The following is a 24,008-nucleotide window of genomic DNA, read 5'->3' as shown; positions in this document are numbered from 1 at the left end:
CAAAGAGAGCTGGCTGTGCATCTCAGGGGCTAGGGCTTGGGTTTTCTTTTTTAATTAAACAAAAGGGATGATTCAGATGGGTGTTTTTTCTTCAGGCTATAGTTCTGAAACTTGGAGTTTACTTCTCTGACATTTAAGAATGGAAAAACAAAGTGAGTTCAACCACACCCACTTACCCACTTACAGCAATCACCATGGTTATTTTAAGAACATCAACTTTTTCTAAAAATGAAGTTTAAGTAAAATTCTCCTTCCATCGAAAAATGTGCAATCATCCATTCATCTGACCATTTTTTCTTCTTTTTTATCCATATTTTTTCCCATTAAAAATTTGGAATTGAATTTGATATGTCCTTATTCCTGTTCTTTGCTTGGAACCAATATTTAGATTTTGGAGTCTGAATTTTTAGTACAAAAAGCATATCATCATAGCATTGCATGAGGAGCAGTTAGCATCCATCAATGTACAAGGAAGAGTGGGCATAGTTCATTTACTAATGCTTGTGAAATAGTCAAGAAAGGTAATACGAGATTGAAATAATTCAATTAAAAGAAGAAATGCAGGAGGACTAAGTTCCTGTTACTTTTGGAAAATGTAAACAAATTGGGTCTAAGGTGAAACTGTTCAGATAGCAATTAATGTGTTTAATGCCAGCATGCACTATGAAAGGCAGTAATTCTTGGAAATAAGATTTGAGAAACACTTAGAAGAGTGCTTAATCGTAATCCTTCGTTTAAAGTGGGAGTCTGAAACATCAGTATTTTTCAAATCTAATAATTTGCTAGCAAAATTCCAAAGGCAGTAATTCAGTAATACAGCTCTGTTCAATACTGCATAATTATGGGAAGCCAGATTTGGGAGGTTTGTAAGGACGTGTTAACTGCTGGGGTGCGTCGCTGGGGTAAAGCGTGTGTGGAGAGTGAGGCAAGTGTGGAGTTTGAAGAAAGAGCCCCGTTCTCTTTGCACAAGAAGGCGTCGTTCTCCAGAGGAAAGCCACGGGCTGCAGTTGAAGAGCAGGGGCATGGTAAGATGGTACATTGGTACCGCGGCACGTAACGGTTTAAGGAAACGGAGGGTTGAGAGGAGGGAGAAAAGCAGGGACACAGTGAAGATGAGAGGAACTTTCTCTGTCTCTAGTTCAGAACCACCAAAGTTATTTTAAAATAAAACTTTGAAATGAAGAAAAATGATATGTTTGCTAACAACATAATGAGGAGGGCGTTGGTTTTAGCACAGTTTTTGACAGTACCTATCAATAGAAAATTACCTTAGAATTCGGGATGGGTGATTTCAGATAAACTGGGGCTGGTACCAGCTGTTGGAATAAACTGAGGGGTTTGCTGAAGCTGAGACTTTAATGCAGCCTCAGGGAAACGCGCAGCCTTTTTGCTAGGAAAGTTGTGTACTTGGGAGGAAAGAAACATCAAAAATCTAGCTGTGATACGCAGCTTACCAGCCTGATTCAGAGAATGTCCACTCACTCTTCAGCTGATTAGAAAAGACAGGGTGTTTCACAGTTGTGGAAACATGTTTCAAACGGAACCTGGACCTTTGCCACAGCAGTTCAGTTTTGCTCTTGGGCAGATTAATGGTTCTGCGTAGCTTGCCAAATCTGTGTATCTCCAAGAGATAGTATCTCAGGAAACAAGTTCAGACAAACTCTCCTAAAGATAAAAAAGTCTCTTTAAGACCCCTGTAATGTAAATATCCTGAGGTGTGCATGCTGCTAGGGTCTGTTTAACTCCGAGGGATCCCGCAATAAGCAAGATCAAATTCCATTTAAAAAAAAGTCCAGCAAAATCACTTCTAGAAAACACCGTAAACTTTAACAGGAAACTTTGGGGATTTTTCATTCAGTCTTCTTTCACTCAGCCTTTATAACTTCTTTGGAAGCTTGCTGGTGAAATACACTTTGCTGCTTTTTAAAGTGCCCTGTGGATTGTTCTAGATTGTTATCAGATGAACACTTACAAAAACCAAATAGCAGATATCAAGCCGTTTCTTTCCTGTAGAATGTTTACCACTGGGAAAAATAAAAATAAATCAAGCAGCCAATACAGATTATGTCCTATAACATAAGTCAGAAAACCACAGTGGTGGGGATTCTGAGGCTTTTTCAATTTTCTGTTAACCATCAAACTCAGATCCTGAGGGTGTGTCCCCCATGATCAAAAGCTTGTAAATGCAGAGTGCAGCATTTGCAGACCTGAGGCTTATCCCTGCCTTCATCTTCACTATTTGTTCTTTTGTATTAAACAACTACTTCTAAATAGTTCCTAATATTTTACTAGAAATTGTCAGTAGTATTTTCAAACCAAAGGTGAATCCAAGGAAAGGTGCCTCAACGAAGCACTGTGAAGTGTGGAGGTGGTCGGTTAGGGATCATTTATTTGCAGCTTGCTTCCGTTGCTGTGCTTCACAGGTATTTTCCTAAAGAGAAAAAAACCTTCATTTTTGAGAGCTTACTCATGAACATTGGCTCTTCTGGTGAGAGAGAAATGGTAAATCTGTCTGTACCTCTACACTGAGAGCAGCCTGCTGGCAAATGCTTGTGTGTATTCAGAATGCACTCACTCACGGTGTTTATTTATATAGATATTGTTGTTTTATTACTGTCTGCAGGTTGAAGACTTCTATATCAAAACCTAAATGCATTATATCGTTTTATAATAGACTATGTAAGGCAAAGCTTGCTTTGGTGAAAAATTATATACAATTTGGTATTTCATTAATGAAAGTATAGAAATCAAAAGTGTTTGATGAATCTAATTTCATATCTGAATTTGAACAAGTGTGTGAAAATCATCTGACTTTAGCTCAGTTCTAGAACTAGGTGTAATTCTACATACAGTCATATTCTTCTTTTCAATTATTATTTCTGCATTTAATATAGAATATTAATATATAATAATACTATGATAATATACAAAGCAAGTGATACGCTATGCAATTGCTCACCACCCGCCGGCCAACACCCAGCCCGTCCCGAGCAGCGATCGCTGCCCCCCAGCCAACTCCCCCCAGTTTCTGTACTGGGCATGACACCATAGGGTCTGGACTAGCCCTTGGGCCAGTCGGGGTCAGCTGGCCTGGCCGTACCCCCTCCCAGCTCCTTGTGCACCGGGCAGGGCATGGGGAGCTGGAAAGTCCTTGACTGGTGTAAGCACTGCTGAGCAACAGCCGAAACATCAGCGTGGTATCAACAGTATTCTCATACTAAATCCAAAACACAGCACTATGCCAGCTACTAGGAAGAAAATTAACGCTATCCCAGCTGAAACCAGGACATATCTGTGTTCTGTCTATCATTAAAAAAAAAAATCAGTTACATTTCTCTAAATTCATGAGGTTTGGAATGCTTCCAGGTTCATAACCTCTTAGGACTTTAAAGGAACATCTCCGATCGTGCTGTGGCTGTAGCGGTAGAGATCTGTGTTGCTCTGTGCATTCTTCATTTAGCTCTTTTCTGCAGCTGGAATGTGAACTTCAGTCTACAAAATTTTCTCCTTATAGTCTATACAAGGAAATTGCAGGCTACCACCTGCTGAAGTAAAAAGTGCTATCTCAAGCTTATGCCTTTATTCTGTTCTCACTATCTTCACTCTTAAGATTTCTTATCCAGTGTCTTGCCACATGGTTTCATCCTTTGCACAGTACTCAGCATTGTCCTTGTGGTGCATAAGCTCCTTGGTTTGTCATGCTTCCAGAGACCTTTCCTGAAAGACATTCCCCGACATGTCGATGCTGGGCAAACGCTTTTATTACTTCTGTGACGGGATTAACGCAGTTGACACGCTTTAGCCCCTCCTTTCAGGAGGACAGAGTTCCATTCAAGAAGCAGCTTGTTTCTCACCTCAGTCTTTGCTCATAAAGCCATCACTCAGACATTACATACCTTTAGAAGACACTTTTTTTCTGAACCGAACTCTAAAATTATAGTCTCTGAGTGATTTTATATTAAACATTTCACCGGAAGTCCTTCATTACCCTACAAAGATGGGACAAAATCAATAAAACTATAAACTAAAATTCAAATTAGGCTATATAAACAAGAATGCTAGCCTTTTCAAGATTCTTTCAAGTCTCTGAAGCCCCCAATTTCTTTAGCGGGGTTTATGAATTCATTCAATTCTTGGCACTTTTAACCTCTTAAACACTTTTAAACTGTTAACCTTTTAAACATCTTTTTTTCTAAACATGCATTTAATTCAGTCTTTGAAAAGAACACTTTTTGGTCCAAATATACATTTGCAAAGTGTCCTTATAACTTGCAGTTTGCATTCTTGGAGCATGAGAACTTCTTGTTGGACTTTCATATTTGCAGCTATACAGCACGAGAAATCTGCACCAGTGAGCTCATACTCTGCCTGGTTTTCTCACAAGAACTTGCTCTCAGGGAATGGGATTTGTTAAGATTAAAAAACAGGAGTTTGTTCTTTCATCTGGGAGGGATTACAGGTCTAACTGTTGTAGGGAGTAAATTTGGTACAAAGGATTTATTAGAAAGTGTGTCAGCACTCAGGAGAGCCTGCACCGAGCATTTAATGCACAAGAGCTTGCTTCTCCTTGCTCTTCCAAAAGCAGACACCGTGTCAAAGGCGAGCTGCTGAAGAACCACTGGCGTCGTGTGTATGCCAGTGCTTTTCATGCCGCTGCTCCTTTTCGATCCTGCACTTGTTTCCTCCAGAGCACCTTAGTCCCCCTGTTCTTCCCATCTTGTCCTCTTCTCTGTCTCTCTTTGCTGATTTTTACTTTTGGTGACTGTTTTTCTTTCCTGTCATAGCTTTTCCCTGTCATGGTGAAGCCACTGCCTAATGCTGTCATGCTAGACTTCCAGAGGCTGAGCTGGGGTTGTCTCTGTCAGTACTTGGCAGCTGATGTTGTCACTGCTGAACCAAAACCAAGCACCGGCACGTCCTGAATTGAAGAGGATTGCCCAGCCTTGATAGAGGAGGTCCAGAGCTTTGGGATGCTCCTTGCTATGTGAACACTCCATTAATCTGTTATGAACACGTAGTTATGAAGAAGGGTGAAATAATTTTTCCCTCCCAAGTCCAAGGAGAGAAATGCTGAAGGATTTGATGGTGTCTCCCTGAAACACAGGCTGCAAGATGATCCGCGCTGCAGGAGTGCGGTATCGGGGTACTTCTAGTCTGGGCATACTGTCGTTTCAGTTTCACCCTCGGCTGCCTAGCTACCTGCGTGCCTTTTGTAATAGTGGGAGGTGGGGATGGGATAGTTAAGCTATAGCCATGATTTTCTTTGAGCACAAACCCTCAAAAGTTTCCTTGGCTGTAAGCTTGCGGAGGGATGGTTGGAAGCGAAATTACTGATTTCTGGAGGCTTGAACTCAAAGTGATTACATGTAGAATTTCAGCTAGGATAATATCCTTTCAATGGCACGAGAATGAAGGTGGCTAAAATTGGTGCTAAAGGTTTGTTACCTCTGTACGAACTGGGAAAGTGAGTGAAGAAATCTCACAACTGTTTCTCATTCCTGTTTGTTTCTGTAGGAGTTATCTTCAAGCCATGTTAACAGCTTTGTATTTTACCCTAACAAAATGTCTCTTGCTTCTTACCAGAATCACTTAACTTCTCACTGTTACTGCTCTTCAGAGCGCACAGCCGTTGTAGTTAGGAACACAAGTCACTCCTGCGTTCCCCGCTCTGAGGGGCTGAGGATGCTGTTGCCTCCGTATTCAGAGCTCCTGCCAGGAAGAGGAGCTCGGAGGAGTCAGAGAGGGAGCTCGAGCCACCCACCCACAGGCACTGTGAGCACCAACCTGTCAGGGAGGCTGGCGAGCTCTTTCCTGCCTGATGAAAGCCAAACCTCAGTAACAATATCACGATAACCCAAAAGAAGCTAAGATTGCAAGAAGATGATCATCTTTATTAGAGTAGATACAGCAATTCAGTACATGAAAGAACTAGAAATAATTGAAAAGCTAACCCAACTCGCAAATTAATCACCACTACATGGATGAATCTACTTAAACTTTGTGTGGCCAAGAGTTTTTTATGCTTTAAGACAATAATTTCCAGCAGTTTAGAGTGATTCCTCCCTGTTTCTATTCCTGTGTGTTGTCTGCTCCTTCTCATGTCGAAGATGACATTCGGAGGACTTGCGGCACTATTTTCCACCTGCCAGCTTGTCTCTTTTGTCTACAATAATATGGAGAGAAAGAACAGCAATTACTTAAGCATGACACACATGAGACCACTCTGCAGTGGGCGCTGAGCTTAGTTTATGTGTCATCTCTCATTCCCTTCTCTCAAAAGTTTTCTCCTTCATAGCATTGATTTGAATCATACACCACTTTTACAATACAGCTGACCTTTAAAGCTCAAGGCAAGTTTTACTTGCATGTTCATACAATTTCCCTGAGCTGGCCAAGCTTAAATTTCTTGTATCCTTTCATCTGGGGGAATGATTAAGCATTTTGTGCTTTACTTAGCCTTTGCAGTAGCATAGTCTGAGATTTTTTCCTGATGTCTAACATCTTTTAATGAGTGAAATTTGTTAAATTATAGCCAGAGTTATCATTTGTTACTTATTGGATTTTTTTCTGTGACACAAATCAGTGCAGCAGCCCAGTCTCTAGAATGGACACAACTACCATAACGTATGCGTGTTTCCTTTTAGAAAATCAAACTTCTTTGACTCCTAAAGGTTTCCTGAAAGAGAAGGAATTCTTACCGTCAGTTCCAGAAAGGGAGCCAAACATCCTGTAGAACAAAGAGATAACAGTTGAAAGGAGAGGTAACACATCAAATGCTGCGTGAGGTGAGGATGTATGAAAGCAAATTCTCTCTCAGGTACATCTTGTATACAGGCAGAGAAGAGATGGTCATCTCCTTGCTCTCCCTCTCAGCTCAGGAGAGGGAACTGTTGTAGGAAATATATTTTTAAACAACTGCCACGGGAAAAGACAATTATGGAAAAAAAGGAATAGAAGAAATCAAAACCTTTCAACTCCTACCTCATTTTTTTGTTGCAGGCTATGAGATATCTTCCTCCTTGAGGCTGTATGTGAAATGACAGATAGCTGTGCTCCCATGTGGGAGGTCCACTTAATGGCTGTCTGAAAATAGCTAGCTTGTCTGCCTTCACTTCTCTTCAGAATATTTTCTCCTACACTATTCCTATGAGGCAAGAGCTATTTAACTGGTAACAGGACGTTTATAGGAATTTGGTGTTAATCCTTATATTCTATAAAACATTACTAACTGCACTATGTTTCCTGAATGTCAAGCAGCTAATGATTAGTTACCACCTCAGCTGTTGGTTGCATTTAATCTCTTGTACTGCCTGTCAGTTTGTCTTTTCGCTTAGAAACTCTTTGAGGTATTCACTTAATACAACTGGGCATTATAACAATTCTAGCTCCACTATGGTCCAGAAAAATTAATTCATTAAAAATTTTAGAGCCCCCGGTATATTTGAAGTTGTGTTTACTGTGGTGCTGTGGCAAATGAGCACCATGGCATGGTCAAACTTGATGAGGCTAAGCAAAAGGGTTTTCTGCAATGAGCAGAGTTACTTACTGGGACTCCTGGCCTTCCAGGAGTTGTCGGTAAGTAGTGATCTCTTGCTCCAGTTGAGTCTTGATATCCATGAGGATCCTGTATTCACTGTTCTGGTGCTCCATATCAGCTCGGAGCTCAGCCAGCTGCGCCTCGAGGCTGTCAATCAGGCCCTGGAACTGCGCCAGCTGGGCACTGTAACGCCCTTCCGTCTCCGCCAAGGTGCCTTCCAGCGCAGCTTTCTGAGGGCAGAGAGGTTGGAGGGGAAACCACAAAAAGGTTGCTGCCAGATGCAGGACTCCTTCTAGGGAGGGGAATGTGTGCCTGTTTCAGTGGGGGGGGTCATGCAGTGCAAATTTTAACGTACCATGTTGAGCTGGGACTGAAGCTCTAATTCCACCCCTTGGACGACGCGTCTCAGGTCAGTGACGTCGGACTTGCTGCTCTGCAGTTGTTCGCTACTGACAGCTACTTCATGGTTCAGCTCTTCAGCCTGAAACAGGGAAAACATTACATCAGGAATATGGGGCCTCTAAGCAGAGGTCATAAGACTTCCGCAGCAGTTTTCTGTGTGTTTTAATAATTATTTTGTTCCTTTCATGGATTTTTTTGTTAGTATTTGTATAGCATGGAGTTTTTTCTACCTTCTTGTGGAACCAGGCCTCAGCGTCCTTCCTGTACTTCTCAGCCATGTGTTCATACTGGTCTCTCATATCAGCCAGGGTCTTGGACAGGTCAATGCCTGGAGCAGAGTCCAGTTCAACATTGACTTGGCCAGCTACTTGTCCTCCCAGGGCACTCATTTCCTATGTGGGCACGGCAGAGGAAGACAAAAGAGGGTACAATCAGAAACTGAAAACATTACGGACCTTCCATTCTTTCTTCAAGGGCTAAGGTCTGACTGACTCCCCTTAAGGACTTGCAAGGGGTATCTTTAGTTTCCCAGTCTACACAGAAATCTTTTCATCAGTGTTGGAGAGCCCAGGGCAATCCTGAGGGACTCCGCATTTCCACACGCTGTTTTTCTAATGTCACTTTCAAACACGTTTCTTGGGGTTTTTTTACCTCCTCATGGTTTTTCTTTAGGTAGACCAGCTCCTCCTTTAAGTTTTCAATCTGCAGCTCCAGGTCTGTTCTAGCCAGGGTGAGCTCATCCAGGACCCTGCGCAGGCCATTGATGTCAGCCTCCACGCTCATCCGAAGAGCTCGCTCTGTTTCAAACCTTAAAAAAGCAAACCAACACTATTCAGGTTAGCTGATTAAGCCAGCCCACCGTGAAACACATTATTTGCTATAAATGTATCTGTTTTTGTAGGATTTATGATGTAGCAAACATCGTCCAGCGTTAAACTTTTCTCCACATATTTTACATGACATAAAATTTTCTGTGGTGCAGATGGAGCTTTCAGCAAATACATAAGGGGCTGAACTGCAACGACAGGATCAAACTAGTGTTCATATAGAGATTTTGGAGGCATTCCTTTCTTTTTTCACAGCCACTGCCTTTTGGCTCAACAAGGGTTTTTGCCTGCTCAAGAGACCTTTTTCCTTTCAGAAATCGCTCACTTGGTTTTGAAGTCGTCAGCAGCCAGCCTGGCGTTGTCAATCTGCAAGACAATCTTCGAGTTGTCGATAGTGGCATCAAGGATCTACAAACAATGAGAGTTCATTGCTGAGGCTGAAATAACTGTGTTATCTTCTTTCCTGATCTGAAGATAAAAGAGTTAAGATTCTAGTTCATCTGTAGTTACACCAAATAAAAGTGTCTTTTATTTGGTCTCAGTAGGAAAGTATCAATGATCTATAGCAAATATGTAGCACAGATTTATCACAGTACTTTTGCCATGATTGTCAGTTATGGGTAGGTCCTCTTACTCTTGGCTGGCATGTGAAGTGGCTCTTAGCTAGAAGTCCCAGAGTGAGACGAAACTACGTTCTGTCGAGAAGAAAGAGGACTTTGGTGAGCCGGGGGTAGGTGATGTTTTAGGACTGAGGCAAGAAACCTCTTTCCTGGAGAGATGCAAAGGAAGCAAAGTCTGCAGACCCCTCTTGGCAGAATTTGTTCTCATTACACGTTTTCTTAACAGTGGGAAGTGATCACAAGACCTGTATGATATCAAAATAAACAGCGTGTTTGTGTTTCCTAAACAATATGGGTTCATATTGCATCTGTATCGTCTTTGAACACATTTTTATTTCCTAGAATATCCAGGATAGTGTATATTGATTCTTCTAATGCGTCATGAAAGCCCCTAAAAGAAATTTTGTTTATTCAGAAGTAATCCCTGTTGATTTTTACCTAGAAAGCATGTCTTTTTTGCCTGCCACTTTTAAAACTCAAAAGATCATTCACAAAAAGAGCTGGAACAACATTTTCTCTCCGCTAACTAAGGGGAGTAAAAGACAGGAGGGACAAGAATACTGAAAGGAGAAAATCGAATTGCCCGTTCTGCCTTTACTGGAGCTCAGTTTTTGAAGTCAGTAGAGAATGTGAATGGGTTGAAGCAAGGAGAAACTAAACTCCATGGGAGCGGTCATGAACTCCGAGCTGAACAGCAAAGCTAAACCTCTAGTTTTCTTTCATTTATTTACATAGTTTAATCCGCTGCTACCTTTGTTTTCCAGGGTGTGTATCATCTCGCAGTAATCTGTTATCAGGTACCCATGGGCTATTGGGGCAAATCCTGCATTTATATATGGGATTGATTACTTCATGTCTGCTGCTTCCTCTTTCCACAAGCCAAATGTTTCAGCAGTCTTATTTCAATTTGAAGCTTAAGTAAGTGAAATGTGAAAGAAAAATAAATGTGTGGTGATGAAATGTTGAGCTGCTCTCTTCACATGTACAAAATTGTACTTAACCCATTTTTATTTTTACTGTTAAAGCAGCGTGTATGTGCCTCTGAAGTTTTTCAAGCTATGTGGCAGATAACAGACTACAGAGTTAGGCAGGTCGCTGTCATTGTTTGGCTCTCTATATTTATCAGTATATATATGCTCATACATATATTAACTGGTCATATACGTGTATATGACCAGCATGCGTGTATATGTTTGTGTGTGCATGATTCTTTAAAAGCAAGCGTTACCAGACAATGAACTACTAAGGCATCTAGACTGACTGCTATGTACATTCTCTTAGCTAACATTTAAAAAAGTAGATAATTCCATACTGCTAATTTTCTTTATCCACCCCATCCAATCATTACACACCCCGCCCAATCATTACATATTCATTTCATCTTCCTCTCCTTTTCATAAACTGCAATGCCTTCTGGGTGTTTTCCTAGTGAAGTTTTTCTCTTTGGGTTTTTATGCTTCCTTCCTAAGTGAAAATCTAAGATGATTTTTAATAAATATTAACACCTACCTTGTCTCGAAGGTCTTCGATAGTCTTGTAATAAGGACTGTAGTCCCGAGCTGGGCCTGGTCCTTGTTTTTGGTACCAGTCTCGGATTTTAGTTTCAAGATCAGAGTTCGCCTCTTCCAGTGCACGCACTTTGTCCAGGTAAGATGCGAGGCGTTCGTTCAGGCTTTGCATAGTTGCCTTTTCATTTCCTGAGAGGAGGCCATCACCGCCACCCAATCCACCACCATAACCACCACTAAAGCTGCTGCTAAAACTGCTTCCGTATCCACCACCCAGGCCGCTTCCTAGGCCAGAAGAGACAAATCTAGCAGAAGAGACTGCCACACCCCTGCCACCAGATCCCCCATGGATGCTTGGAGCCCTCAAGCCACCTCCACCGAAACGGACCGAGGAGCCACCAGGCCGCCCTGCCACAGAAGAGGTAATTTGCCTGACGCTGTAAGTGGCCATGGTGAGAAATACCAAGGACCCAACCCAAGCTGCAGCTCACACAGGCTGTGATCCTGAGGCAGGAGTGTGTGCTCCTTTCCCCCACCCCACCTCTTTTATTCCTGTGACAATGGGAGTTGTCTCCAGAACCGTGTTATCTGAGACCCGTGGAATTTATCAGCCTTAAGCCTTCTGCCAACACGGCAATTCTTCTTATTGGTCAGTTGCTATGAAATGGGCTGTGTTTCTTTCCCACATACCTTCCCGCACAGGAGCTGATTCCCTCCCCCTGACCGTTGCCTCTTGAAGCAAAAGGTGGGATTCAGAGGCGGCGTCACCCTGCTGAGGGGGGCATTCAGAAGTCTGGTTATAGTTTACCTACCTGGAAACAAAAGGGCTGGGAGCACCCAGCCCCGCTGCAGCCAACGCTGTGTCCATACCAAAGTCACACGACAGCTTGCTTCATGTGATCTCGGGAAGGAGTTTTAACACAGACTGATTAAGTTAGTAACAGGTAGACTGATAACAGAGCTTGAAAGGAGCCCCAATGGTGAACAATATGTGTGGACCTTGACAAAACACGTATTAGAAACCCAGAGTCTTTCAGACGAGACATGTTCTCTGTCAGGCCCTCCCTTCTGGTTTCTACAGGAACAAGAATCCTTTCCAAGGAACGATAGCTGTATTTGCAGCAGAGATAAACATTAAACTTCCCTGAGTACCTGGGGAGTGAGCAACAACAGAAACAAGTGCCTGAGTATACATCTAGTCCTTTCCTTGCTGCTGAAAGAGAGAAGTAAACAGAAGAAACATGATCACTTAGTCTTCTGGTCTTTGAGATTCATGAAAACGTTATGTCCAAAATGTTTAAATCCTCTGTTACCTGAGATGCATTTTCAAAAGCAATGTTGCTTTTGTTACTGCAGGCTCCTCCGTGAGCATCCCGAACATATGAATGGATACTTACACCTTTTCTTCCGTTCTCTTTCTTTCGCTTGCCGCCCCTCACTCCCTCCAGACTTCTGGGACTCCCCAGGAGAACTGCTTTAAAGGCAAAGGCAGTAAGCTGGCCTAGCAGCATTTGCAGCTTTCTGGGAGCAACCAGGCCTGGGCAGAAATTCTGCCACCTACAAGTGCTTGCACTAAACAGAACCTTTGGAGCACAAGATGCATGCTGTGATGTTTCAGTGAGAAAGGCATTAATACGAAAAGAAAGAATTAAAGATAAGCCAAATGAAATGCATACTCTGTGTGAGGGCCTGTCTAGTCTTTCTATACCAATAAAAAACGCATCAGGTATTTTAGACCACACGTTAGTGCTGTACTCACTTTGTACAGAGAGAAATGACAAACTGCAGGGCAACAGCAGGAAATTGGCTTCATTTTCTTTTAACCTTACATCTCTCTTTTCCCTCAATGGCTGCATGTGTTTGGTTTTGTTGGGACTCCCTTAAGGTGGGAACATGTACTTAAATGCTTGGAAAAGCCTTTAGTATGGCAAAGTATTTGCTCAAGAAAGAAGGTGCTTTTATCAGTCTGCCTAGTTTTTTTTTTCTCCGACTACCATAAACTTGGTTTATTGGAGGGTTAGCTTTTCCCTAAAGGAAATACAAGGAATGGTCACCAAGGGGCATTTCCTTTATCTGCAACTTAGCCGAGGGTAAGGGAGTGAAGTCATCCAGCAGGCTGGTGGCAACAGTCCACGCCCGCGCTCCTGCCTGAGACCTGGTTCTGCTTTACCTTTATCTGCTCTGCTTTACTGGTCACTACTGCTTTATAAAATGGTTCCTATTCTTTCAGGGTATTTTTACTAATTGTCCTGTAAACCATTTTTTATTGCCCTTGAGTGACACTGGCATATACTTCACTCTTCTCACATCCCGCTAAATTGGCTTCCAGGGATTGCTAATGCAATTACAATTAAATGAACTCTGTGAGCATTTTAACCTACATTATTGGTGCCTGCAGCTCCACAGATGCTTCTATGGACGAATGAGGGAAGTCAGGTTATTATTCTGAATTTTCCTTTTAAATCTTTAAGTGTTTGTCCCTTCTGATAATTCTTCCTTTCTACCTCAGCTTCCATCAGTGAAAATGTGCTTCTTGACTCTTTTGTATGCATATTTTCGGTCCTCATCTCTTCTCTTGCTCCTCAAAACTTTGGCCGCCCCACCCTACTGATCATGGCATAGACCCTCTTAAGATCACAACTGTGTATGTTTTTCTCTCCTGTTGGAGATTATAGGCATGAAACGTTTGAATCTCTTTAATTCAAACACAAACTTTTCTATTTTTTCTTTAAACTTCTTTGTGGGAAGAACCCATGAGAACAAGAACTGATGTGCAGCTGGTACTGGAATGACTGTGTTGAATGCCTGCCTGAGCTACAGTTCTTAGCTTCCTTGTTTTTATATCCTATCATTAATCTTTTTTTTTACTCCTCACAAACCTTGCATTGCCACATATTCACTGAATGTTCCAACAGATTGAAAGACAGGAATGTTTATGCGCTGAAAAGGCAGGTCCTAGCACATGCACGCACAGCTGTTCGCAGTTTAAAAAGAGGGTAGATAAGAGCAGAGAGCAACACTGTTAACTTTCTCAGAATCACTCTTTTTGCAAAACAGAGGGAATGTGATTTGGTGAAGAGAAATGCACGTGGGTGCCCCGATTTCTACATTGAAAGAGATGAGAAATAAGGTCATGTAAGGGTTCGGTTTTAAAAGAAATTACGGGAGTAAGGCGCAGGACAACTCATTTTTATCCAGGGATCTAGTTCTTTCATGGCAGAAAGGAAACCAGGTTTCAAAGATTTGAGCTGAACTTGAAGGGTACGGATCCCTGCTCAGCTACAGGCTTCTTTAGTGATATTGGGACATAAAAATTAATTTCTCCATGCTTGTTATTTATATAATATTTGAATACATTAGTACGAGGAAAATAATAAAAGATCATGAAGAACCCAAACACTTAAATAACTGGGAGCAATGTAAATACTTGGCAGATACTTGAAACTGGATGTGGTGTGTACTTTTGGCAGTACCTCCTTATTGTCTCTTGTTTCCCTAGAAACAGAAAGAGTTTTCAACTCTTGACTTCTCTATCAATCCAGAACTATAATGGTAATGCACATCTGGGAGTAAAGCACCTGAGACAGGAAAATAAAATAGATTTTCTTATAGCATAATTAAAAATTGTGTGGGAAGAAAGGATCAGTTAGGACACCAAGCCCTGATTAGTGAAAGACAAGTCACTGGGTATATTTTTACACTTCCTTTAACCTGTTATCTGGTTGGTAAATCTCAGCAAGGTATGGTGGGGCTGGAAACTATTATTGAAGTCAGACGTCTAACTGACGAGAGGTCAGGTTTCTGCAGGCAGCGGCAATAAGCAACTTAGAGGCCACTGCCAAAACCAAATCAACTAAGCCTGTCCCAGGCTTCAGAGAAACCAGCTACGTGTTGAATGCTTGCCGTGTCGGCTGCAATCGTTCACGCTGAAGGAGGAGGCCTAGAGCTATTCAGAGGGCATTTTCCCATAGGCCACATGGAAAATTCCTACTCAAAAAAAAATCCCAGACTTGGTACAAACACAGAGGAGATGGGTTTCATAGCGCAGAGAGAAACGAGCTGGTTTATTCTGTTCATGTCTGTAAAACATTTGAAGAGCATATTTGTATTTGTACTACTTACGTTTATGTGCTCGTATATTTATATGCATATGTTTATGTATTTGTATTTATATACTTAAATATTATTATTTCTCTTGCTGATTTTATAAGAATATATTTTGATCATAGTCACAAGCCAGGGCTTCCAATAAGGGTAGAGGTTTTACTGCGCAAGCATTAAACACATGTTCTTCATCAAATTAGAAAACAAGGAGCTCCCTTTGTACCCTGCTGATGGATCCTGTCAACTGGATGTGGGCTTTCCTGATCCTACAAGTGGTTTCATACTGGTTTTTGCTCGAGATAAATTCTCAGACTCTCTAGATCTCTGTTAGGCTCAGTGAGAAAATCAAACTCTGCATTGCTCTATGAGGGCAGCTCCTGTAGCCACTGCTTTGAAGAGCAACTGCTAGGGAGGCATTTTTAAAACAGCTTGGTCACGTAGCAAACACGTTCTGCAGCTCTGGTTTTGTCTGCCCAGAATGACTGCATACCTTTAGGGAAGGAAAAGGGTATTTCTAGTTACTCTAGCAGTTTGCTCCATTTTCAAAAAGTAGTAGTTTATAGGCAAATTTCCCAGTAGTTGAGTGTATCGGGTAGGTTACCTTGCTGGACAGTCCTGGCTATGAACTGTAACTGAGAACCATGGTCTTCCACCAGCCTCTGGCACTCGTATTCAGCTTTAAATCTTCGTTTCATTAAACACTGCGGTCTGCGCCAACTGTCTGGATATTTTGGGCAGCCCACCACCACCAAATCAAGCTGACTGAAATACTTGCTGAGTGTCTTTTCACTCTTTTCTAAGGGATTCAGCTTTAATAACTAATAAAAACTGTAGGATTCTGGGGACATGGTTTCTAACAGCATTTTCAACAGAAAGGAATTGTCAGCATTTGTTTAAAATCTTTGCGTGTGTGTAATCACTGTGAGCTTTTTGGTACTGCCATAATTTTTGACAGCCTGACATCGGGTTGTGGGAAAGAACTGAACTGAGATTAGAAATGTTGCAAGAAGATGTTGATTAGTAAGGCTGTAAGTGCCTTTGATCCACAGTCGCACTCCCGCTGCCAGGGCTGTTGAAGCGCAGGAGTGCATGCCAGTGGAAAGGTGTTCCCTGCAGCCAGTCTTAGCAATGCATCTCTGAGCGTGGGTTCCTAAATAGTGGGTTATTAAGCGTAATTGCAGTGTGCATAAACTTCTCTTTAGGCAGTACTAAATAAGTTATTCAAGCCAGCTCCGGTGCACCTGGAATTGCATGTTCACTGTAACAACCATGAGAGAGCATTTGCCCTTAATGGCAGTCATAGCGTGAAAATACTTAAAGAAATTCAGAAGTTTGTTGGGATTACCACTCAAAAATGTTGTGTATTACAGGAAACTTAATGGAAATATGTTACTGGGAATACAGAAAGAAAGGATTTTCCTACAAGAATTTTTGCGCTTGCTTAACTTGACTGCTATTATTTTTCATGATTATGGCAGGCTGGTTAATGTGAGAAATATCACAAAAGTAGCTTCCTTTCATTTGATTTTTGATCACAGGCACAGCGAATCACAGATTTTCTTTTTTCATTACTTAAGAGTGGTGGCGGCCAAGAAGGAAGTCTGCCTCGCAAAAGGCTGGCTGCAGTGAAGGGGCTTGGCCAGGCTGCAGGCAGCAGGAGCTGTCTCAGTGACACCGTTTCCTTGTAGCCAGAGCGCAAGAGACTTTGGAAAGAGGGAGCACAAAGCTGCGAGACTTAGAAGCACTGGGCTGTTGTACCTGCCCGTGCCTGGCAGCCGCCTTTGCAAACGAAAACATTTGCTGCGGGTCTAGATCCTGCAGGTACGTGGTAGCCCTGATCCAGCATGAAGCCCCTCAGAGAATTCAGCCCACTCATTTCAGGTTCTTGTTCTGGATTCTTCTCTGTCCAGCTATTGCCCCCTCTCATCTTCATCTAACCTCCTGAAAATGTTCTATTATGCAGGTGGACATGATTAATTTGCAGAATTAAGAAACTCAGGCACACCCAAAGATTATAATGCACAATACCTTTGGTTGCTTTTGGAAATAGTACAAAATGTCGGTATCTCCACAGTCCCCCCTACAGGCCTGTTCTTTAAACACAGCACCGTTTAATTGAACCTCATTCTTAATAAAATTCTTCTCCTCTTCGCTTGGTAATACCAGGCTCCCTCCCTGTCTGTGGCAGCCACTGTGGCTACTAGATGTGTTGAAAACAGAGACAAAACAACTCCAGCGCTAACTAAACGCATGCAAGAACAATCCAGGAGGTTTTGACTTAATCTGAATTTGCTGATTTCATATGGAATGACCTCAAAACCTTCAGGCAGGATTATGCGAAACAGATGCTTCCTCCTTTCTCTTCCCTGTCCTTCGTAATGAATTAATTACTAACCTTTTTACTGTCTGTCTATTAATTTGGTTTATTACCTCATCTGGTATCACAATGTTACCCCTGTGAAAAACGTATCTACTTTATTATTATTTCAGCTGTTCTTTCCTTGGCCTCACCGTTTCCCAGGTCTGAGGCTTGAACTGAATTTTGAGACTGTATTGAAAAGCTTCCATCACAAATCCTATTGTATATGTTCTGAATTTGCCACTAGAGGATGCTGTGCGAGCCGCCACGCTGTATGGCCTGACCCTGCGTTGTCAGCTTCAAGAAGGCCTCTCCCTTCTACCCAACTGTAGGGCTGTTTCTGCTGTGTGGTTAGCCAAAGGAACGGAACTACGCTGAACCACGGGAGAGCTGAGTACAGTATTCCCTTGCATCGACACTGCAGATGTAGACTGATTTCAGCTCATTTCATCTAGGTTTGATGGGCTTTGATATTACGATGGGCAAATTATGCTCTGGTAAGTCCTGCCTGATAACTCCATCCAGCAAAGTCAAAGGAAAGCCAGAGGCGGGTGTGCTCGGCTCAGCGGTGGACACAGCCTCAGTTCATTGCTGTTAAAATGCTCCGCAGAGCCTGAGGGCAGCACACGCAGCACTGAGGTTTCTCCCCTGTCCCACTTAAGAGTGACAGCAAAAGAGAAGCAGGAGATGCAAGAACGTTCCTGACAGACAGCCCAGAAAACAGCTGGCTCCTTTCTGGGGTCAGAAACATTCTTTCTATTTAAACTGTGGTCAGATAAGGTATTTCATCCCAAAGTCCATTATAGCTGGTTAGTGCTGAGGTTTAAACCTTGTTTTTTTGAGGGAGTCAGCACTGGTGGGTATGAGAAGTAAAATGGAGCAGGAGGCGGAACAGGAGTCTCTGTTGGCTTGTACAGCAGCGTGAGACTCCTGTTGTGACTCAAGGGAGAGGTATTTTTGCTTTGACTTTACAAATGTCCTTTGTTTCCTAGGGAAATAGTTTCTCTGAGTCATCTCTTTTTTCTGCTGTGTTGAGAATTCAGCTTTGGATTGTAACATGTAGACAGTTTGATGCCTTTTTAAATAATACATTGTCATCCAAAAAGATGATACTTTACCTGACCTGAATCTGTTTGCAAACCAAAGTGCCAGTGCAAAGCTACTTGACAGAATAAAAAATGTTAGTGATTTATGTGCCCTTCAGAGAACAATGACGGCTTGTGAGACCCACCCTTACTGGTTCCAGGGCGGCAGCTGAATCACTCCTCTGATATGTGGTAGACCCTGTTCAGCTACTTTCTCAGCCCATTGCAAATCAACGACTGAAATACAGATTTTGTAGGTTTTAAATGGGTGAGATAGTTCCCCAATTTTTCTTCCTCTGTCTAGCGTAAGTGTGTTAGATGAAGTGGAGAAGTTTTAGTAAGAAAGATTGAACCTTGCTTCCACCCCTCCGGCCTCCATCCTTCCATCCAGAATGCTGTACAGCCGCGGAGCTAGGAATACTGTCTTTGAAATAAAGAGTACAGACTTCCTGTATTTTGAACCATCGGATAAAAGACCTGAGCCCAGACCTTCCAACGTGTCAGGAGGAATAATCCTAACAATTGAACTTTGTGTTATAAGGAGAACTTCTTTGCATACTCATCACTCATTCCCTGATCTAATCCTTTGCTTTTATTGAACGAGATTAGTCCGAGCCCTCATCTAAAAGTTGGGAGAGAGGGCTGCCTGAATATGATTGATTTCTCATTCAGTGACCCAAAGGCAAATGGTTTTGATTTGCCAAAATTTTAATGAAATTTTGGGTTTAATTAATCCTGATTGTTTCAGTTCAGCTGCTGAACTGGCAAATCAGCTACTTGCACATCCCTTGCAATGTACGCTATGAAAAAAGGTTTCACCCGTCCTTTTTTCTTCCCTACAGGTGTCACTCTTGAGTTTAACGTGAATGTATTCGTTCATCTCCAATATTTTATCCAGACATCTCTGATTAAGTTAGGATACACAATTTTCTTTGGGGCCATATTACATAATACATCCGACCTTAATTTCTCTGTGAAGGTATATCTCATTTGTTCCACCTAAATTTAAATAAAATATTAATATACCAAATAGATTGTTGGAGAGACAGTTTTCTTTGCATTGCAGAAAAGTTTATTAGAGGCACTGTTATCAGCAGAAAGTAGATCACCAATTGCTCTGCAGATAAGTGTATGTAGATACAGTGATTGCAGATGAAGAACAATGAAAAAAGGAAGAAATAGATAATTTTAGGAGCGTCCTAGAAGTTATTCATCTTGACTTCATGAATAACATTGTAGAGCAGTCTGTGCGTTGGGTAGGTACACAGTGATGTCCTCTGCGTGTTACCGCGTTGTAGGCCGGGCTGCTCAGGTGGCAGTGGGTAGGTCAGGGAAGACCAACGCATCGGTGGTATCTTAACACACTCTTGACTGCCCTGTGGAATGAAAGAAGAAACCATTACTCTGATGGGCAAATCAAGAGTCTTTGCAGCACTGACATTTCAGATGTATACATTCTTTAAATATCCATCTGTGTTAGCAAAAGCGGGGGAAAGGAGCTTAGCCTGATTCTGTAACTGAAGCTAAGACACCTTGAAATTAAGAGATTTGATTGTGAATGGTTTAATCCCTGTTGCAACTGCAAATGTGGAAGCCATAACACAAGGGATAATATTAACAGGAAAAGAGATGAAACAGAAAATATGAAAGCCATGGGGACAGGATAAATTAGGATCCTCTTTGGAAGATGTTTCTTACCTGTCTTGTCACCAGATTGACCATGAGAGTAGGAAGTAGAAGAATAAGAGTGGGAGGATATTCCTCCTCCTTGGAGAGCTCCTTGAGATGATCTGTGCAAGGAAAGGAGTTTTAATGAAGAGAATGATAAATACATTCATAAAGAGACATACTACGAAATAATGTGCAGTGCACATGTAACAGCTTGGCTTCTCCTGGACCTTCCAAGTATTTCTTTATATTTTTTATTTCATTCCCTTCAGCTATATTTTCTTAGAAAGTTGTAGAAGCAGAAAAAGACTGTAGGAGTATAATTCTTCTACTCTCACAGTCCAGCTGCGCTTGCTCATCTGTTGCCAGAAGGCAGTACATTATGGCTTGGTTTTGCATGGTGGTTCCTCTCATGGAATTCACTCTGCCCAAACAGGCCAAGAGGAACTGATCACCTGAAAATATGTCAGGTACTGAAAATAACTCTGTGTTTCCATCTGTGTTTGATGTGCTTATTAAGTTTATGATATATATATTTCAATGCAGATGCTGTGAAAAAATCTGTTGTATTTAGATTTCAACTACAGACTGGTAAAACATCCTGCTGTGTCTTCTGTGAGTCCCATTAGAGAAAAGACTGTGATAGAATTTATGCTCTTATTTGCGAACAGAATACGTACACAATGTCTTGCTGTCCCTCCTGCAGCAGTGCCCGGTACTGAGCAATCTCCTGTTCCAGGCGGGTCTTGATGCCCAGGAGCATCTTGTACTCCTGGTTCTGGCTCTCCATCTCACAGCGGATGCTGGCCAGCTCCTCCTCTACAGAGTGAATCTGCCCTTGGATTTGTTGCAGCAGGCAGCCGTAGCGAGATTCGGTTTCTGCCAAGGAGTTTTCCAGGGAGTTTTTCTGGAAGTGGAAATGCAGGAGTTTAGGACCAGAGCTCTGCCCCTCCCTGCCCAACGCGGGAGTTTCCCGTTGCGAGGAGGGAAGGGCCCGCGGCGATCCTGCCCCACGTACCGTGCTGAGCTGCGCCTGCAGTTCGATCTCCAGGTTCTGCATTTCGCGTCTCAGTTCCGTGAGCTGGTGGCTGCTCGTCTGGATGTCCTGGCTGCTAGAAGTGACCTGCCGGTTGACTTCTTCAATCTGCGGGAGTCAAACCCCAAAGACACTTTCTGAGTGAGAAGATCCCCTGAGGGAGCAGATTGGCTGACTGAGAACTAGGGTGGCCAGGGAGCCTCTGCCTTTCATCCTGGCCTCACGGAGGACAGCCTAGTCATTGCTCCGTAGGTCCTGACGTTCCACCCGCCTTTGCGCGTCAGACCTGGCCCGTTCCCCCTCTGCCACTGCAGTCTTTCCCAGCAGCCCTTTCCTTCCCGCTCCCCAGCTGTGCAAGTGAGGTGCGGGTGAGCAGCCTCCCCCTTTTAGCCAACGGCATTGCGTGCCCAGTGCCAGGGTGTCGGGGTTTTCCCGCAGACGGAGACTCCTCTCTGTGCGTTGCTACGTACCTTGACTTCATACCACTGCTCAACCTCTCTGCGGTTCTTCTCGATGATCTGCTCGTATTCGTTTCTCAGGTCGTTCAGTATCTTTGTCAAGTCTTCGCCAGGAGCAGCGTTGACCTCCACGCTCACGTCGCCACCAGTTTGGGACTGCAGCTGTCTCATTTCCTGCAGAGAGTCCCAAGAGAGGAAGAAAGAGCACGGATCATTTCTAGTGTTGGGGACAGCGGGCAAAGCAGTATCAAGGTACAAAGGGATGGCAGTCACGTGACATAAGGCCGAATTGACTTGATGTGTGACTTTGGGAACCCTGAGGAATCCAAGGACTGTGTCTTGGCCATGCTATTTATCACTGAATCGTACCTCCTCATGGTTTCTCTTAAGAGCGATCAGCTCATCCTTCAGGGACTCTAGCTCGGATTCCAGTGAAGACCGAGTGCGAGTGAGATCATCCAGGATGTTTCTCAAGCCGTTAATATCAGCCTCCACAGTCTGACGGATGACCAGCTCATTCTCATACCTGTACCAAAGAGAAGCATTACACATTCATTTCATTACAATGCGTAGGCTTGGTGGTACCGCTTGGGACAGGGTATCGTCACCTGCACTCATGAATCTCGTAAAATTCATGACATGAAAGGTGCAAGGTTCACAGAGGGGCACTCACTTCATTCGGAAGTCATCAGCAGTCATCTTGCTGTTATCGATGTCCAGAATCATTTTGTTATTGTCCACAGTGGCAGAAATGATCTGCAAAAGGGGAAGTTGGAGAGGAGTCTTTCTGTGTTCAAGACACCCAGGACAGGAAGAAAAGAGAACCCAAATCTTTGGTAGCGCTTTGTTGCGGGTCTTTAGGATTTTTTCCAGCAGTAATGCAGGGGCCACAAAAAGTTGTTGAAATGCCATGCCACAAGAACTGGTGCGTGCAAGATTTTGGCTTCCCCAAACATTCTGGTGAAAGAATATTTTGATGGAGGAAAGAATACAAGAACATTTATGCTGGGAGATCACCAATACCTATGGGTTTCTGCACCCTGGATGTATAAGGAAGTGTAGTCTTTGTCCCTGATGCTGCAATTAGTCTTATTAAAAAAGCTGATTGTAAGGGAAGGCCTTGGTCCTTCCATCTGGTACATGTAGGAGTGTGCAGAGACAAAGGGAGTTCAGATCTTGCAGTCCAGGTGCTTTGGCTTTGCGCTCCATCCAGCTGAACTGGGTGGGAGCAGAGGGAAAGACTGGAAACCACACACGCCTGGTCTGGAGCCACCTGTGCAACGTGGGATTTCAGCAGTGACGTGCGCCAGCACGTTTGGGCCTGGTGGAGCCGTCCGCGGTGCCTCGGGCTGTGCCCCCCGAGCACATCCCTGTCGCCTGTGGGGTGGCGTGGGGGTTTGCTTCCCCAAGAGACGGGAAGCGCAGCTCAGCAGGTTTCTGCCTGCGGTACCACCAGCCAGGCCGTCCGGGAGCTCCCTCCCACCCCTTCAGAGCCAGCGCCAGAGGGAAGGAGGAGGTCCCTACCAGTGAGAACAGCGTGCGGGGGATGGCGCCACGTTAGTCGGGGCTATCCTACCTGATTTTGGAGTTGTTCGATGGTCTGGTAGTAGGAGGTGTAGTCCTTTGAAACACTGGGAGCTTGTTTCCTGTACCACTCCCGGATGTGGTGCTCGAGCTGAGCGTTCTCTTCCTCCAGCCGTCGCACTTTGTCCAGGTACGCAGCCAGGCGGTCGTTGAGGTTCTGCATGGTGACCTTCTCATTGCCGCTCAGAAGCATGTCCCCCCCAGCACCAAAGCCTCCTGCAAAGCCACCACCGAAGCCTCCTGTAAAACCACCACCGAAGCCTCCTCCCAGGCCTCCGCCAAAGCCACCCGTAAGGCTGCCAGCGCTCATGCCCCCTCCGTAGCCCATGCTGCACGCTCCCCCACCATAGCTTCCACCGCCTATGACAGAGGAGGCATATCGCCTGCAGGAGACGGAGGAGCTCCTGCCACTGCCGCCACCGCAGCCGCCTCCACCTCCGCCGCTCCTGTACGAGGTACTAGATGTTCTCTTGATGGTGCAGCTCATGGTGGAAGTAATCAGGTATTCAGCCCCAAATGCAAAGCCCGCTGCACAGCTCGACCCAGAGAATCAAACTGCAGCCTCCTGTCCTCGCTGATGGCTCTTTATACCTTGCTGGTGGGTGTCACCTGTAGGCAGTCCAGCTTCCCATGGAGTCTGCCAGCCTCAGTGCTCATGCCAAAAGTGATGTGCTAAGGGGAATTTCTTTTGGGGCTTGGGACAACCCTCCCTGTAGGTATTGTGTTTGTATGCTGATTCACACAAAGCATGCGCTATAATTTCGGGTGGGTGGCTGTGTGTTAGATTTTGTTTCAGATAGTATGTTGCTGGCTACTCAGT

At 43.6% G+C, this 24,008-nt stretch overlaps 2 protein-coding genes and 1 long non-coding RNA gene across 5 annotated transcripts in view; 1 reads left to right on the top strand and 2 right to left on the bottom strand.

Moving 5' to 3' along the window:
* LOC148054237 (uncharacterized) overlaps positions 1–24,008 on the top strand; it is a 170,353-nt gene that overhangs the window by 58,354 nt on the left and 87,991 nt on the right. The window lies entirely within an intron of this gene.
* On the bottom strand, positions 5,866–11,474 carry LOC104009856 (keratin, type I cytoskeletal 19). The gene is made up of 8 exons (XM_009461889.2): positions 10,896–11,474; positions 9,092–9,174; positions 8,591–8,747; positions 8,170–8,331; positions 7,893–8,018; positions 7,547–7,767; positions 6,699–6,727; positions 5,866–6,163 (listed from the first exon to the last, which is right to left on the bottom strand). Exons 1-8 carry the CDS (start codon positions 11,343–11,345, stop codon positions 6,132–6,134), a joined length of 1,260 nt encoding a protein of 419 aa, XP_009460164.2. The 5' UTR covers positions 11,346–11,474; the 3' UTR covers positions 5,866–6,131.
* LOC104009858 (keratin, type I cytoskeletal 19-like) lies at positions 19,799–23,675 on the bottom strand. Of its 3 annotated transcripts, none has more exons than XM_087769832.1 (9): positions 23,441–23,675; positions 23,181–23,404; positions 22,278–22,360; positions 21,974–22,130; positions 21,617–21,778; positions 21,129–21,254; positions 20,791–21,017; positions 20,141–20,232; positions 19,799–19,818 (listed from the first exon to the last, which is right to left on the bottom strand). In XM_087769832.1, the coding sequence occupies exons 1-9, from the start codon at positions 23,673–23,675 to the stop codon at positions 19,799–19,801; spliced, it is 1,326 nt and encodes a 441-aa protein (XP_087625958.1). The 3 variants fall into 3 exon arrangements, with proteins under 3 accessions (XP_087625958.1, XP_087625957.1, XP_087625956.1); XM_087769831.1 differs by having other exon boundaries at positions 23,181–23,428; positions 23,462–23,675; XM_087769830.1 differs by having other exon boundaries at positions 23,181–23,675.

Source organism: Nipponia nippon, unplaced genomic scaffold (genome assembly GCF_047370975.1).
Source record: "Nipponia nippon isolate SJK-2023a ecotype South Korea unplaced genomic scaffold, ASM4737097v1 scaffold_32, whole genome shotgun sequence".
In the NCBI taxonomy this organism is placed as follows: Eukaryota; Metazoa; Chordata; class Aves; order Pelecaniformes; family Threskiornithidae; genus Nipponia; species Nipponia nippon.
The sequence above is the reverse complement of the archived record's forward strand: the minus strand, read 5'-3'. Positions and strand labels throughout refer to the sequence as shown.